This window comes from Schistocerca gregaria, chromosome 1, assembly GCF_023897955.1.
Source record: "Schistocerca gregaria isolate iqSchGreg1 chromosome 1, iqSchGreg1.2, whole genome shotgun sequence".
NCBI classification, from domain to species: domain Eukaryota; kingdom Metazoa; phylum Arthropoda; class Insecta; order Orthoptera; family Acrididae; genus Schistocerca; species Schistocerca gregaria.
This window is the reverse complement of record NC_064920.1, coordinates 643,368,040-643,383,860: the sequence shown is the minus strand read 5'-3', so window position 1 is coordinate 643,383,860 and position 15,821 is coordinate 643,368,040. Positions and strand designations below refer to the sequence as shown.

Sequence of the window (15,821 nt, the reverse complement as noted above, 5' to 3'; positions counted from 1 at the left end):
AGGGATGTTGTGAGGTTGACATGGTATTGGTAGGTGGAAAGGGTAATATGAGGTTAAAGTGAAAGTAAAGAGAGATTTATATAGGGAGAGATAAAGGTGTGAAAAAAGTCGAAAAAGTGTTGGTTTGAGATGAGCTATGTTGATCATGTGCTGAACTTAGGTTGGTGAACAACAATGGGTGCAAAGGTTGGGTAGTTATGTTGTCTCCAGATCACGTTAAAGGGTGGGGAAATTCAAGAAAATTTCGAGAAATTCAAGAAAATTTCGACAAAAAAATTTTTCGAAAAAAGTTTCGAAAAAATGATTTGCGAAAAAATAAAATTCGAAAAAAATTTTTGAATAAAATCTCGAAGAATATGTGTGTAAATGTATTCAAAGGACTGGTTATGTACTGGCAGGTTATGATAATGAGGCTAACAATTGTTTGATGAAGAAATAATCACGTGTAAACCTGTGGGAAGCTGCTAGAAAATGATCGGTTTTGTGGGAAAAACGGGAATGGAAATAAAACGAAAGTTGTTGAAAAAAACTGAGATGGTTGTGTAATGGGTGAAAGGAACTGAAGCTGTGAAATAGTATTCACGAGTTTACACGAAATGTTTGTAAACTTGGAACAATGGATTTTATAGCAGCGGTTATGTTGAAAGCGTTGAAAATTTTAGGTTATGGTTTGGAAGTAAATTACGTATTATTGAGTATAATTAGGCAGGATAAAATGTATGGTAGATTACGGAAAAATGGAAGATGAATACAAAGTGGAACTTCTTGTACAAACGAAAAGAGAAAGTAAGACGATAGAGAAGATTTCGAAATGCAACAGAGACAATAACAAACGTAATTGTTGGGTTCAAATTAATGACGATGTAAATAAAACAGAAAGAAACTTCCACATGGGAAAAATATATTAAAAATAAAGATTCCAAGACTTACCAAGCGGGAAAGCGCCGGCAGACAGGCACATGAACAAAACACACAAACACACACACAGAATTACAAGCTTTCGCAACTGGCAGTTGCTTCGTCAGGAAGGAAGGAAGGAAGGAGAGGGAAAAATGAAAGGGTGTGGGTTTTAAGGGAGAGGGTAAGGAGTCATTCCAATCCCGGGAGCGGAAAGACTTCCCTTAGGGGAAAAAAAGGACAGGTGTACACTCGCACACACACACACACACATATCCATCCGCACATACACAGACACAAGCAGACATATTTAAAGGCAAAGAGTTAAGGGCAGAGATGTCAGTCGAGGCGGAAGTACAGAGGCAAAGAAGTTGTTGAAAGACAGGTGAGGTATGAGCGACGGCAACTTGAAATTAGCGGAGGTTGAGGCCTGGCGGATATCGAGAAGAGAGGATATACTGAAGGGCGAGTTCCCATCTCCGGAGTTCGGATAGGTTGGTGTTGGTGGGAAGTATCCAGATAACTCGGACGGTGTAACACTGTGCCAAGATGTGCTGGCCGTGCATCAAGGCATGTTTAGCCACAGGGTGATCCTCATTACCAACAAACACTGTCTGCCTGTGTCCATTCATGCGAATGGACAGTTTGTTGCTGGTCATTCCCACATAGAAAGCATCACAGTGCAGGCAGGTCAGTTGGTAAATCACGTGGGTGCTTTCACATGTGGCTCTCCCTTTGATTGTGTACACCTTCCGGGTTACAGGACTGGAGTAGGTGGTGGTGGGAGGGTGCATAGGACAGGTTTTACACCGGGGGCGGTTGCAAGGGTAGGAGCCAGAGGGTAGGGGAGGTGGTTTGGGGATTTCATAGGGATGAACCAAGAGGTTACGAAGGTTAGGTGGACGGCGGAAAGACACTCTTGGTGGAGTGGGGAGGATTTCATGAAGGATGGATCTCATTTCGGGGCAGGATTTTAGGAAGTCGTATCCCTGCTGGAGAGCCACATTCAAGGTCTGATCCAGTCCTGGGAAGTATTCTGTTACAAGTGGGGCACTTTTGGGGTTCTTCTGTGAGAGGTTCTGGGTTTGAGGGGATGAGGAACACAGAAGAACCCCAAAAGTGCCCCACTTGTAACAGAATACTTCCCAGGACTGGATCAGACCTTGAATGTGGCTCTCCAGCAGGGATACGACTTCCTAAAATCCTGCCCCGAAATGAGATCCATCCTTCATGAAATCCTCCCCACTCCACCAAGAGTGTCTTTCCGCCGTCCACCTAACCTTCGTAACCTCTTGGTTCATCCCTATGAAATCCCCAAACCACCTCCCCTACCCTCTGGCTCCTACCCTTGCAACCGCCCCCGGTGTAAAACCTGTCCTATGCATCCTCCCACCACCACCTACTCCAGTCCTGTAACCCGGAAGGTGTACACAATCAAAGGGAGAGCCACATGTGAAAGCACCCACGTGATTTACCAACTGACCTGCCTGCACTGTGATGCTTTCTATGTGGGAATGACCAGCAACAAACTGTCCATTCGCATGAATGGACACAGGCAGACAGTGTTTGTTGGTAATGAGGATCACCCTGTGGCTAAACATGCCTTGATGCACGGCCAGCACATCTTGGCACAGTGTTACACCGTCCGAGTTATCTGGATACTTCCCACCAACACCAACCTATCCGAACTCCGGAGATGGGAACTCGCCCTTCAGTATATCCTCTCTTCTCGATATCCGCCAGGCCTCAACCTCCGCTAATTTCAAGTTGCCGCCGCTCATACCTCACCTGTCTTTCAACAACTTCTTTGCCTCTGTACTTCCGCCTCGACTGACATCTCTGCCCTTAACTCTTTGCCTTTAAATATGTCTGCTTGTGTCTGTGTATGTGCGGATGGATATGTGTGTGTGTGTGTGTGCGAGTGTACACCTGTCCTTTTTTTCCCCTAAGGGAAGTCTTTCCGCTCCCGGGATTGGAATGACTCCTTACCCTCTCCCTTAAAACCCACACCCTTTCATTTTTCCCTCTCCTTCCTTCCTTCCTGACAAAGCAACTGCCAGTTGCGAAAGCTTGTAATTCTGTGTGTGTGTTTGTGTGTTTTGTTCATGTGCCTGTCTGCCGGCGCTTTCCCGCTTGGTAAGTCTTGGAATCTTTATTTTTAATATATTTTTCCCATGTGGAAGTTTCTTTCTGTTTTATTTACTTCAGTAATGTTTGTTATGCTAATAATGCTACCACAGTTTGTGAATGCAGACTCATCAGAAAATAGTACCTCTGTAAAGAATGTGGGGGTTATTTGCATTTGTTGAAATACTCATTCACAAAATACTACCTGGTTATCTAAATCGGTGCCATGAGGATCTCAATGAAGTGACATGTGGTATGAATAATACTTATGATGATGCAGTATTATGACAGTACTTCCTACAGACATACGAGAATCATGGAGTAATTTCTGGGCACTTATCCATGAGTTGTGGTGCACTGCTGCTAGTACAGCTATTTCATTAATTCCTCCTGAAAAATGGTTCATTCCCTTTTCTGGTCTGTGCACTGTCATCAGACATAAAACCATTCACAACCTTGTAAAAGAGTGAATGAGACTGAGCATTCTCTGGAAAATGCTTGACATTCTAGGCAACAACAGCCTCAATAGTTCTGCTACATTCTCTGTAAATCAGGATTATTTCAATTTTTTTCTTCTGTGGTAGCAACATTCATCATCCTCTTGTATGTATGTTCTCCATGTGATACATAGGTGTGCAGGCAATAAACACTGCACAAGTGTTGTAATGTTTAGAGAAGGTATCTGTTCTACATCTGCATGACACATAAGCTCTGGTCACAGTCTGTCATGATACATAGCAGTTCACTACATGAGCATGGTACGTGCATCAAGTAGTCTCCTGTTTCATGTGTGGGTGTATACAACATTGCACATGGGGTTTCCAATTAGAAGTTATGAAATACTGGTCTGTCCTACCCTTGCAGCACGGAGATGGGGTCCCATGTGCCATTGGATATTAAAGTGCCATTGATTATTATATCATAAATTATGATTGTGTACCCATTTCTGTTTCTCCAATTACAGTAACATCTGTGGGGGAAACAAAGAAAATGCTTCAGACAAAACATATGAAGATATTGCAGTAGAATTGCAATCTGCAAAATATTTCAAAGCTGCTCCCCAATACCCTCACACAGGATGGGATGGCATATTGAGTATGGTATTGTTGGATGTTGCCCTCCAAGACAAACAAATTGGAATTATCAGTTTTTTGACCTGATATGTAGTCTTTAAGATATTTCAATGTCTTCAGTTACACTGAACACCTTATATATTCTTGCAGTTCACTTTCAAAATTTTTACATGTTTATCATTACTTACTAATTCCTATATCTCATCTGTCACCCATGTCTGTCGCTTTCCTGCCTTTTTCAATATCTAGTACCTTTCCTGTTGCATATACTGAGCTGCTGAACACATCTTTTAAGACTGTAGTGACAACGATGATGCGACTGACCACCAAAAGGAAGGCTATTGCTTAAAGTGTATTATCCTTTCTGTTTTATATTCTTTGAATATTGGAGTATGGATGCTCAATTGTGCAGATGGCCCTTGTATGGTGTTTTCTAAATCAGTGTGTTTAGTGAGTAACATAAGTGCTTCAGTTTCCAAATTGTTGCACCTGTACTTCATATGAATAGTATACATCAAGTATCCACAAGTTGTGCCCCTGAGCCAAACACTTTAATTTCTATGTGCATACAGATACATAATGCTCACCACTGTGAAGTCCATCACCCCTATTGAAGAAGAGCCTCATACCTCACAACAGAGATCAACTCCACTGTCAGCTCCAGCCATCGATGATAGTATTCACATGGGAACCAGGAATATAAAAATTCCACCTTTCTGGCCAACCAACACAAAATTATGGTTAAGGCAAATCATCACAATTTTTCACTTCCATGGTGTTGATACTGACGTGGAGAAATTTACTATTGTTGTTTTGCAACTGGACCTTACAGTTAGTGAACAGATGGCAGGTGTGTTAGGCAAAGAATCTTTGCTGTTCTTCAGGATGCTATCTTGAAATATTTTCAGAAAACATGCTTACGAAAAGTCATGGAAAGTGATGCAATAACTTGTACTTTCCCCTCATAAGTGCTTTGTTCACCATGCAAATTGGTGGAACAAGGCCTGCTAGCTGAACAGTCACTAAAGATTTTTTGGTTCCGACATTTGCTTCTACATGTTTCGACAATACTGTCAGCTTTCTCTGACCTTCTCATTGATGAACTAGCAAAAAAGTAGACTTTGTGGTGATTAGTCATGCAGATCCAAGTTTGTGTTATGTGAAGTACGAGATTATGATGGGCAGCCCCAAACAAGCACTACAGCCTCACTTGTTTCAAGGGGCACCGCTTCTCCGCAAGCACATACTCTGATGCCAGAGCCGTCAGTGAATTGTTTCATCACCTTAATGCTTGGCTGCAGAAACATGATGATGCTATTTGCCCACCTTCTAATGACAGCTGGGTATGCAGGTGGTGCTGGCTTCATAAACGTTTTGGAAAAGTAGGTCGGCATTGCACCAAATGATGTGTGTAACCAAACTTCCTGGATGAGTTTCAGTAGGTGCACGTACTCATCAAGATCAGTTAAAGCACTTTCAAGTAACACACTTGTAAGCTTTCTGACATTTGCTTCCATATGTTTTAAAAATACTGTCAGCTTTATCTGACCTTCCCACAGTGACAGGATCACACAGACTTTTTGTAATGGATAGGTGCAATGGAGACACTTTCCTAGTGCATTCAGGATCTGAAATTAATCCTAAATCACATACTGTGTGCCATTACAGTGCACAACTACCTATTTCCACAGCACTTAAGGGCTCCCACATTGTTACATTTGGAACAATGTGATTGTGATCATTTCATAGCTTCTGTTACTGCTAATAACTAGACACCAGTGCCTACAAGCTTTAATTTGTACCCTAAAGTACTGAAGATGATCATTATGTGGTCAAAAATAGATTTTTCTGTTAATAAATCATCAAAATTATGGCCAATGCTGACCTTCTAATTTTATCTAACAAGGAGAGGCCGCAAATTGTGAAATTCAGATTCGATTCATACTGCACATAATAAAAGCTCATGGCCAGAGGTGTAATGTGGCAAAGTACCAAGATGCACTTTTCAGCTATTCTCGAGAAAATTGACAGTTAAAAGAAACTGTTGTGGTGAAATACTCTCTATGATTAATAATTTTCTACAGCATCATGATGCAGTGGTAAGCGCTTGGGTTCATAATCCAATGGTTACGGGATCGAATCTTGTGCCATGCAACCTTTTTTTTTTTTTTTTAGTATTTGTTTTTTGTAATTCAAATGTGGCAGGTATGAAGTATAAACTCCGTTACTTGCTCGTTACACTTCAAGGACAGTTGTCAAATGGGCCGAAATGAGCCGCCGCATAACAGCATAGTTGCCTGCTAACTTCGAAAGAAGGCAGGTGCGGTCCCTATATATATCTGAATTACAAAAAAACTAATAATAAAAAAAAAATTGCATGGCACGAGATTTGACACGGCGATCTTCGGATTATGAACCCGAGTGCTTACCGCTGCGCCACGACGCTGTAGAAAATTATTAATTGTAGAGAGTATTTCACCGCAACAGTTTCTTTTAACTTTCAATTTTCTTGACAACGGCAGAGAAGTGCATCTTGGTGCTTTCCAACATTACACCTCTGCCCATGAACTTTTATTATGCGCAATATGAATCGAATCTGAATTTCACAATTGGCGGCCTTAAATTAGCTATTTCACTTATTAATCAAAGTGCTATTACTGTGCAACAGCAATATTTTATGTTTTATTCTTTTAATGACAGTTTAGGATTTATTTGAATATTTTCAGTCTTAATATAATTCCAGTCTTTTCAGAGCTATATATTCACTGCTCTGTAATAATCTATGAGTATGGTTATTACTGTAAATTAAATTAGCTTTTATGAAAATACCATGTATGTTTATGTTTTGCTTCTTTTTTCAAAGTCAAAAAAATGCATCAGGCTTGTCCAGTTTCCTAAAGTGTCGAGTTATCAAGAGTCCAGTTTTTGGGGTTATAATGTTGATCATATGACTCTAAAATGCTTAAAAAAACTTTAAAACTCACTAAAATTCCTTGTTACCGCAGTAAATCAGCATTCTCTTTTTATCTGTGGCTCCTGATGAGCAATATTTCCACCTGTGATCTGATTGGTGGACCATTTTACCTCCAGAATATTTTACTTAGGATGAATCCATCACAAAATTATCACCTTATAATTACATGTACTGGGGAGGAATAGTTCCCCACTGATTTCCACGTCATATTACTGATCCAGTTAAATCCACCTTCTGCTATGCTTTTGGGCAACATTGCGTCTGATATAACAATCCTCTTGATTTACACCAGTCATAACTACTGGAGGAACTGTTACCTTCCTCCAAGATAGACCTCTACTGTCTACCATCCATAACAGTGGGAGCCACTGCTTCCACTCCACATGCCTTATCGGTCCCAACATTGCGTCTGACATAACAATCTTCTTGATTTACACCAGTCATAACTACTGGAGGAACTGTTACCTTCCTTCAAGACAGAGCTTCACTGACTACCATCCATAACAGAGGGAGTCACTGCTTCCACTTTGTGTGCCTTATTGGTGATTTCCAAGAGTATGTGCTTTGTACATTGTTCCAGTCGTCATCTTAGCCCTGGCAAGAGTTGTAAGTGTCTATAAATATACTACTGAAATGTACATAGGTGGTTCTTTTCTGTTTTTATTAAGTTGTTCTTTCTGTAGAGTTATATAAACAGACTAAGTTCACACAACTATCAAAACAACACTGTATGTAGAATGCAAAAAAGGGCTAAATAGGCACTGTTTATGACATTAATATATCCAAAAGATTTATACATTTTAAACTGGCAGCATAATGGACAGATAGTGAAAAAAGCATAATGTTGCATGACCAGATACTTCTTCATCTGTGAAAAGAGCCCCTAATGCTTAAATTAATTGAAACTAGCCAGGAATTGATTAAGAAAGGCACCCAGATGCTTATCAGGATAGGACAAAAACTGTGATGTCTCCCATGACACAGAGTCAGATTCTTGGGTGACTTCCTTGATTAGATCCATCATTTCCACCAACTCTTTCCTCTATTTTGTTCATGTGAAACAATTGGCTTCAAAAACTGTCAAATTTGAGCCTATCTGTTTGGCCTGTATCTGATGTCACTTAGTTTGTGTAATTTTTTGATGCGTATATAATTTTTGGTTAGTTATGCTGTTAAGTATCCTTATAATGATGATGACTTTAAAAGGTTGTGGTGCCATGTTTAAAAGCAACATCCTTGGCTATGTAGAAATTGTATGATGTTACAAAAAATGTAGTCTTTACTCCCATCCACACAAAAATTATGATTAATCAGCAGCGATCTAGAAAACAGTAGTGTCAATTTTTTATAGCAAGACTTCCAGAAAAAATGTGAAGCTTTTCCTCAGTCTGAAGGTTATTTTGTGCATTGCAATGCTTTACTAATCATCATCCTGTTGGAAGTGGTATGCCTCTGAATTTCATTCTTTGAACTGACTTACCCAGTTAGTTATAAGAGGATCTACAGTTTAATATGGACTCCAAAGCAGTCCATCTTTTTTTTATTTTTTATTTTTTTTTATACACCTACTGCTTCACAATGTTACACAGAGAAGAATTTTTGTGGGTGCCTATGTCTAAAATTACATGTGGATCACTACTTTAATATATTAGATATTTTCTGTTCATTTATATGTGGAAGAATGCTGGACCAAAATAGGTACCATTAAATTGTCTTAAAGACTTTGAATGTGACTCCATCATAGATTGCTATAGGTGTTTGGAACCACTTACTATTTGCAAGAAAAGTATACCTGTTGGCAATGAGTAATGGTATGTTAACTGTGATGAAGTAATACTATATAGTTATTTGTCATGGATGTGTATCATATATATCAAAAACTTGTGGTGTTGGTAGGTCACATCAACCACATAAAGCATTATCTTTAAACTCTAACTGCTCTGACGAGCCACCATTTTAATATTCCAGGCAGCCTTTGTATCTTGTACGCTATAAACATGTATCTTTCTTTGTTCTGAAATATATGTATGTATAGACATTTATGGGAACAGTTTGTTGCGTATCCAGTTATCCGTATTCCCATTTCCCATATTGATGACCCCAAAGTTTCTACATCTTCCGTGACTTCTGTGCTGACTGTGTGGAATCAACAGTTTTATGTTCGATGCCATGGCTGCCTCACCCAACCTTTTATACGATGATTCTAGGCTCAGCTACTATTACCAGGCCACTCAAATCCCCTGCCAATGGTTGTTTCACCCCTAACAGAGAGTGATCCATGATCTCCTATGAAGTTAACCTCAAACTTTGCATCTCTACAATGGCCGAGTGTTACGCCGTTTTTTCAGATAATGGACTCAGGTTTCATGTTGCCAGACTGTACACACCAACAAGTGAAAGGTGAAGTGGATGATTTCCAGAATCATGTAATGACTGATTGCTCATGTAGTGTTCAAAGGGACCCAAATTCGCACACATGCTCTGATCCTCTACATACCACAATGTCGGTTACAGTAGTGCTGTGTGCAACATCACCATTAGTGCAAAACGCACACTCAGTCAACTGCTATCAAGCTATGCCAGTTTTGCCTTCATCAAAATTCAATAATGAACATTTTTATACATCAAGTTCGCCAGGCTCAACCACCAGATCTGTCACCCAGTTTCTTGATCACGTGGGTTTGAGCACCTCCGACAGAGCTTTGCCATCCTAGAACGTTGTACCACGACAATGTGACTGCCAGCAGGTTTCAGAAGCGATTTATGGTCCTACCACACAGGGTGTACAAAAAACTCTCGCTGTTGCCACACCAAGTACCAAACCACCTGCCCCCCTACCCCACATCACTCACGGACTGCCCCAATTCCAACCATACAGCCGCTTACTCCTTCTGCAGCACTGTCTGTGCCTGCCGTACCAGCCTTCTGCGTCATTTCTGAGGTGGACAATTTTAGTACTGTGCCTTTAACCTATGGTCCAGTTTATGGGCCTACCTCACGCACTGCTTACCCATTTGTTCCCATGGTACCGACTGTGCCTGCCGCGCCATGCTTCTGTGACTCATCAGGGACATTGCAACCAGCCGTTGTTCGGGATGTGTTTGCTAGAAATTTGCCCACAGCAGGCCTTTCAAGATATGCCATATGCCTTCTCTCGTGTGCCAGTCATGTGATTCAGTGGCCATCGCCATTCCCTGCGCGACACCAATGCCTCTCTCACCCGCACCAGTTACTCAAGCCAAAGCTAACAACAGACAGTCACTGCACGCCCCGATTTGCCCTGTGCTGAGCACGCAGCCAACCTCTCCAAACAAGAGCACACCACACTCATGTAATAGGCATGTGACTTTAGTGCGGCCTTTTCCCATTCGCACTAACGGCTATGCCTCATTGAACCCCACTTGTACCAAAACTTCACGTCAGGACGTTACTCAGCCTCGTGTGCAGTTCTCAGTCTCTTCCATCACTGACGGAATGACACTCAAGATAATTACCACTGCCATCCCTCCTATTAGGCACAAGGTTAGACGTCTCAACCCCATTAAGTTGCATACAGCCCGGCAGCAAATTAACGAACTTCTGGAGGCAGGCATACTACAGCCATCGGACAGCAACTGGTCTTCACCGATTCACCTTGTCACCAAACATGACGGTTCTTTTCGAATCTGTGGTGATTACAGAAACTTAAACACTCATACCGTCATGGACAATTATCCAGTGCCGAACATAAACAATTTCACCTATATGTTATCGGGCATCACAATCTTCAGTGTGACTGACTGTAAAAGTGCCTATCTCCAGATTGCCATACCGCTGGAAGACATTCAAAAGATGGCTGTCATCATAGCACTCAGTTTGTTCCAATAGAACTTCATGCCATTTGGCTTAAAGAATGCGACACAAATGTGGCAACATTTCATTGACTCAATCTTACAACAGTTTGAGTTCTACTTTGCATACCCAGATGACATCCTCATTTTCAGCAAGTCAATTGAGGACCATGAAGATCATTTATTCCAGGTCCTCCAGACCTTGAACTCCAATGGTGTTGAGGTCAACAAAGATAAATTCCAATTGTGCCAGTCTTCTGTGACATTTTTGGGTTACACCGTCACTGCAGATGGAATACGGCCTCCCAAATCCCCCACACAGGCTATCACAGCATTGCCACCCCTGGCTACTTACACAGAGCTCCGAAGTTTCATGGGTACTATAAATTACTACTGCCGACATCTACCTTCTGCCGCCACCACGCAGGCCCCGCTGATGGACTCATTGCCCGGCAAACAGACTTCGGGCCTTAAGCCAATCCATTGGACTGGACCTATGCTAGAGGCCTACAGGGCAGTAAAGACAGCATTAGCTCATGCTGTCATACTTGCCCACCCTAATCCATCTGACGAGTTGTTCATCACTACAGATGCCAGCAACATCGCAGTCAGGAGAGTATTACTGCAACACAAAGGCAACACAGTTTCACCCCTTCATTTCTTCTCTAAAAAACTGTCTACAGCACAGAAGAAATATTCCACTTTTGATAGAGAACTTCTGGTGGTCTACGAAGCCGTCAAACACTTTCGCCCTGACATTGAGGGCCGTTCTTTCTTCATTCTTACTGACCACAAACTACTGACAGATGCCTTCTGCAACACTTCCAAGGACCCAACCCTCGGCGTTTCCACCACTTCGACCTGGTCTCTCAATTTACTATGGACGTACACTACATCAAAGGCACATAAAACCGATTCCTTTTTGTGGATCAATACTGTCTCACACATCGTCGATTTATCCGACTTCACCTCTCTCCAGGCCTCCGATGAGGAATCTCAAGCTCTCCTCACAGATCCTCAGACATTGCTTGTGTTTACCAAAGCCAAGTTCCCTGGCATTTCGGATGAAGTGTGGTGTCACTCTTCTTCTATCACTCTGCGGCTGTTGCTCCCTCCCACATTGCACCCACAAACCTTTGATGTCTTGCATAACTTCACCCATCCTGGCATCCGTGCCACCACATGCCTCGTCACTGAGCATTTTGTTTGGAAAAATGTTAAGCACAGGACTGTCAAGCCTAAGCATGCAGCTACATTTCCAGCCAACGCAACAAAATCAGATGCCACACGTCTCCCCCCCTCCCCCCCCCCCCCCCCCCCTTGGCAAGTTTGACATTCTGCACAGACATTTTCGTCACGTACATGTCGACCTTATGAGCCCTCTGCCACCATCAGAGGGCCACAGATATATCCTCTCCACAATCAACCGCATGTCTTGTTGGGGAAAGCTGTTTCTTTACCCAACATCACAGCAGACACTGTGGCCAAGGGATTCATCTCATCAAGGATTGCTAGGTTTGGTTGCCTGTCACCACTGACCAGGGTTGACAGTTCGAGTCTGCACTTTTCATGATTCTATGTAACTTTTGCAATATTAAAAAAATTCATAGAACAGCCTACTACCTGCAAAGCAACAGTTTAGTGGAACGATGGCACCATACCATTTAAAACAGCACACAAGTGCCATGACTGTCTCAGACTGTGCATCCTTGGGTGTTACTCGGTCTCCATTTGACCTGTAAACCTGACTTACAGGGAACTATCTCGGAATTCGTTTTTGGCAAGAACCCGGTTTTACCAGGGGAACTTATCCTACCTCAAGCACCTGACGATTTCCCCACCTCCCCAGACTTTATTAGTAGAATTCGCACCCACTTTAGACGTGCATGGCGAAACTTGCTGTCAGTCATTCTCCACCGGACACTTACGTGCCAACCGCACACAACACATGCTCCCACATTATGCGCAGGGATGATTCTGTTAGACAACCCCTGCAACCACCATACCTCGGCTTCTTTGAAGCACTCCGGTGGGGTGAGATGACATTCGACATTATGGTTAAAGACTGCCCGCAGACCGTTTCACTACACAGGCTGAAGCGTACTTTTGTGGACCTCTGCCATTCCAGTCGGACCATCTGGACAAATTTTCCATTGCCGAGCCTGATAATCAGTTACCTCATCCCATGATAGGGTCTTCTCCTTCTGCTGATTCATCACCGCAGTTTGTGGGTTTACCAAGTGTGTCGTCATCAACCCCAAGTGCAGGTTTTGATGATGTTTCATCTACAGGAGAGACTTGCTCTCCAACTTTCAATTTGCACTGCAATGCACCACCTAACCGCATTGACGACGTGTCGACTGTTACTTTCGACAGCCATGTGCTCGTGCTCCTTACAGACACTGCAGACTCGACACTCAATGAGGAACTAGATGTCAAGATAGTGCATAGCCTGTCCCTCCCCGAGAGAGTTCATGCGTTCATCTCCTCGGATGGCATCATCTACATTAGGGTCAGGCACACTTGCATGCTGCACCCCTCCCCACACCTCTACTCTCGGGTCGACTAATACAATGTCCGCTCCCGCTGGCTGTCTGATTACAATATGGACCTGCAGCTCATCACCATGCCTTCGCACGCTGCCCTGACTGAGACGGAGCTTCCTGACGTGCGCACTACTCACTCCAATGCAGATGCCCACACGACCTCCCCTCAGGCCTCACAGGCCGTACTCTGTACTGTGGGAGGATGAGGGGAGGAGGGGGAGGGGAGAGGGGGGGACCGTATGGCATTGATAGGTCACATCGACCATGTAAAGCATGATCTCTGAACTCTAACTGCTCTGACAAGCTACCATGTTAATGTTCCAGTCAGCCTTTGTACCTCGTACAGTGTACACGTGTACCTTTCTTTGTGCTGAAATATATATATGCATAGACATTTATGGGAGCAGTTTGTTGCATACACAGTTATCCGTATTCCCATTTCCCATAAACTCATACAGTCACTCTAAAATTGTAAAGAGTTCTGGCATCATATGTGAAGATAGTTGATGGTTGGTTAGTATCATAATATAACAAACACTGAGGATACAGGTAATTAGTTTGTAGATACATCAAATAATTCAATTACAGAAACTGATACTACCTGCTGTAAAGTGTCCAAAAGATTCAGCTTTCTCACAGGAGGAATATTTTTATTTTCTTCATATTCTTCACAGGGAATGTACTCCAAATCTGGCCAGCTTCCTTCACCCATCATTTGTCTGTCAAATTAGAATATTTATATTTTAAGAAAAAACATTTCAGAAATTTTATGATACACAAAATGAAATAAGGGTAATGTAGGAGTATGTTTACTAATGAATAATAAAACAGGGATGTGGGAAAACTGGGGGGGGGGGGGGGGGGGGGGGGGGAGGGGGGGGCAAGGAGTCATGGAGCATGGAGTCTGTGCAAGGCAGCAGCAGCAGCAGCAGCTGGCATATGTGCTTTTGTGGAACTTGATGGGGTCTGGCTGTAACAGTGTGAGAGAAGTTGCTATTTGTACGAAGAACAGCACTGTAAATATTTGCACAGGAACCGCTTCCAACACTGCTCTGCATAACACATTAACCGCATTTGGAAATTATCTACTGTGTTTGTGTGCCACCTATAACCAAGCAGTAGTCAGCAGCTGATGTGGCAGCACTGTAGCAGCAAGTGACAAACATCAAATATCAAGTAATTTTAATTGGACTACAGTTATATTATGTAAAATCAAGGAAATTCTGGATCATGTTTGACTTTGCTTACAAAAGAGGGACACTATTTTTGGTTTTAGGCAGTCATCCAGAGACACTTGAAGGAACAGGATCTATGTCTCTCTGAGCAGTGATTTTGCTGCTCAGTTTTTCAAACTTAGATTTTGCATTAGTAAACATGTGAACTTGGATGAATTTTGCATTGTGATATTGTGGACATTTGTTTTTCATGATTAGAACCTGTGTGCAGTCCAATTATTTAACTGTGAGCTGGGACTCTAATTTTGGCAGGACAATGCAGACTTTGAATATTTTGCATATGTGGATACTTGAATTACAAGGTGTGAAGGAAAGTAATACCTCTGCATTTTTTATGTGAAAACTCTTAAAGTTTTTTAAATAAAAGAAGCATTATTAGCATTATTAACATGCTACACCTTTAGTCTTCATATATACATATTTGCAGCCCTCAGTCGCTGGAGGGCTTCGAATTGTATTGTGTATCGTGGTGGTTTGTAATATAACTACACTGGTGGCTGAGGAACAGCATGCTGTAATCAAGTTTCAAATTTGAAGCATTTGTCCACACATGGAGCACCTTCTCCTTCAACATGACAATGCCAGACCACTCAGTGGATGAATTCATGCAGAACAAACTGGAAATATGAGCAGGATACAATGTGTTATATATTCCAAGAAATATCCTTATAGTGTTATTATTTATTTAGTGCTATTATTTATCAATGTAGAAATCATTGTAACTGTATTATAAATTTTTGACATGTCGCCTGTATGCAAACCAAATGGATTACAAATGTACATCATGAGATGAACAAAACACAATTCACAATGTCTATAATAAACTGACACCTTGGGCTCACAGTTATCAATCATCATCCATGCAGTTCCAACTTAGATCCATCCAATTTTCATCTGTTTCCAAAACTTAATGAACACCTTTAAGAACTTTACTTTGATAGTGATGAAGTGTTGAGGTTGTGGCTCTGTCAAGAAAGTCAAAAGTTCTGAAGCGGTGGTATCAATAAACTGGTCTCTCATTGGAAGAAATAAGTTCCATTTCCAGGGAACTACTTTTCAATAAATATGTAGCCATGAAGAATAAGGATGTACAAGGTTAATAATTTTTGTTTTATTTAACAAGCTCTGAGAGTTGTCAC

The 15,821-nt window shown here is 41.9% G+C and overlaps 1 protein-coding gene across 3 annotated transcripts in view; it reads right to left on the bottom strand.

The window, feature by feature from the left end:
• The window catches only part of LOC126360641 (ionotropic receptor 25a), a 445,688-nt gene that overhangs the window by 251,342 nt on the left and 178,525 nt on the right, over nucleotides 1-15,821 (bottom strand). For all 3 annotated transcript variants that reach the window (XM_050007727.1, XM_050007729.1, XM_050007728.1), the window contains exon 8: nucleotides 14,049-14,166. In XM_050007727.1, the coding sequence (XP_049863684.1) occupies nucleotides 14,049-14,166 (118 nt within the window). The remainder of the gene's footprint in view (nucleotides 1-14,048; nucleotides 14,167-15,821) is intronic.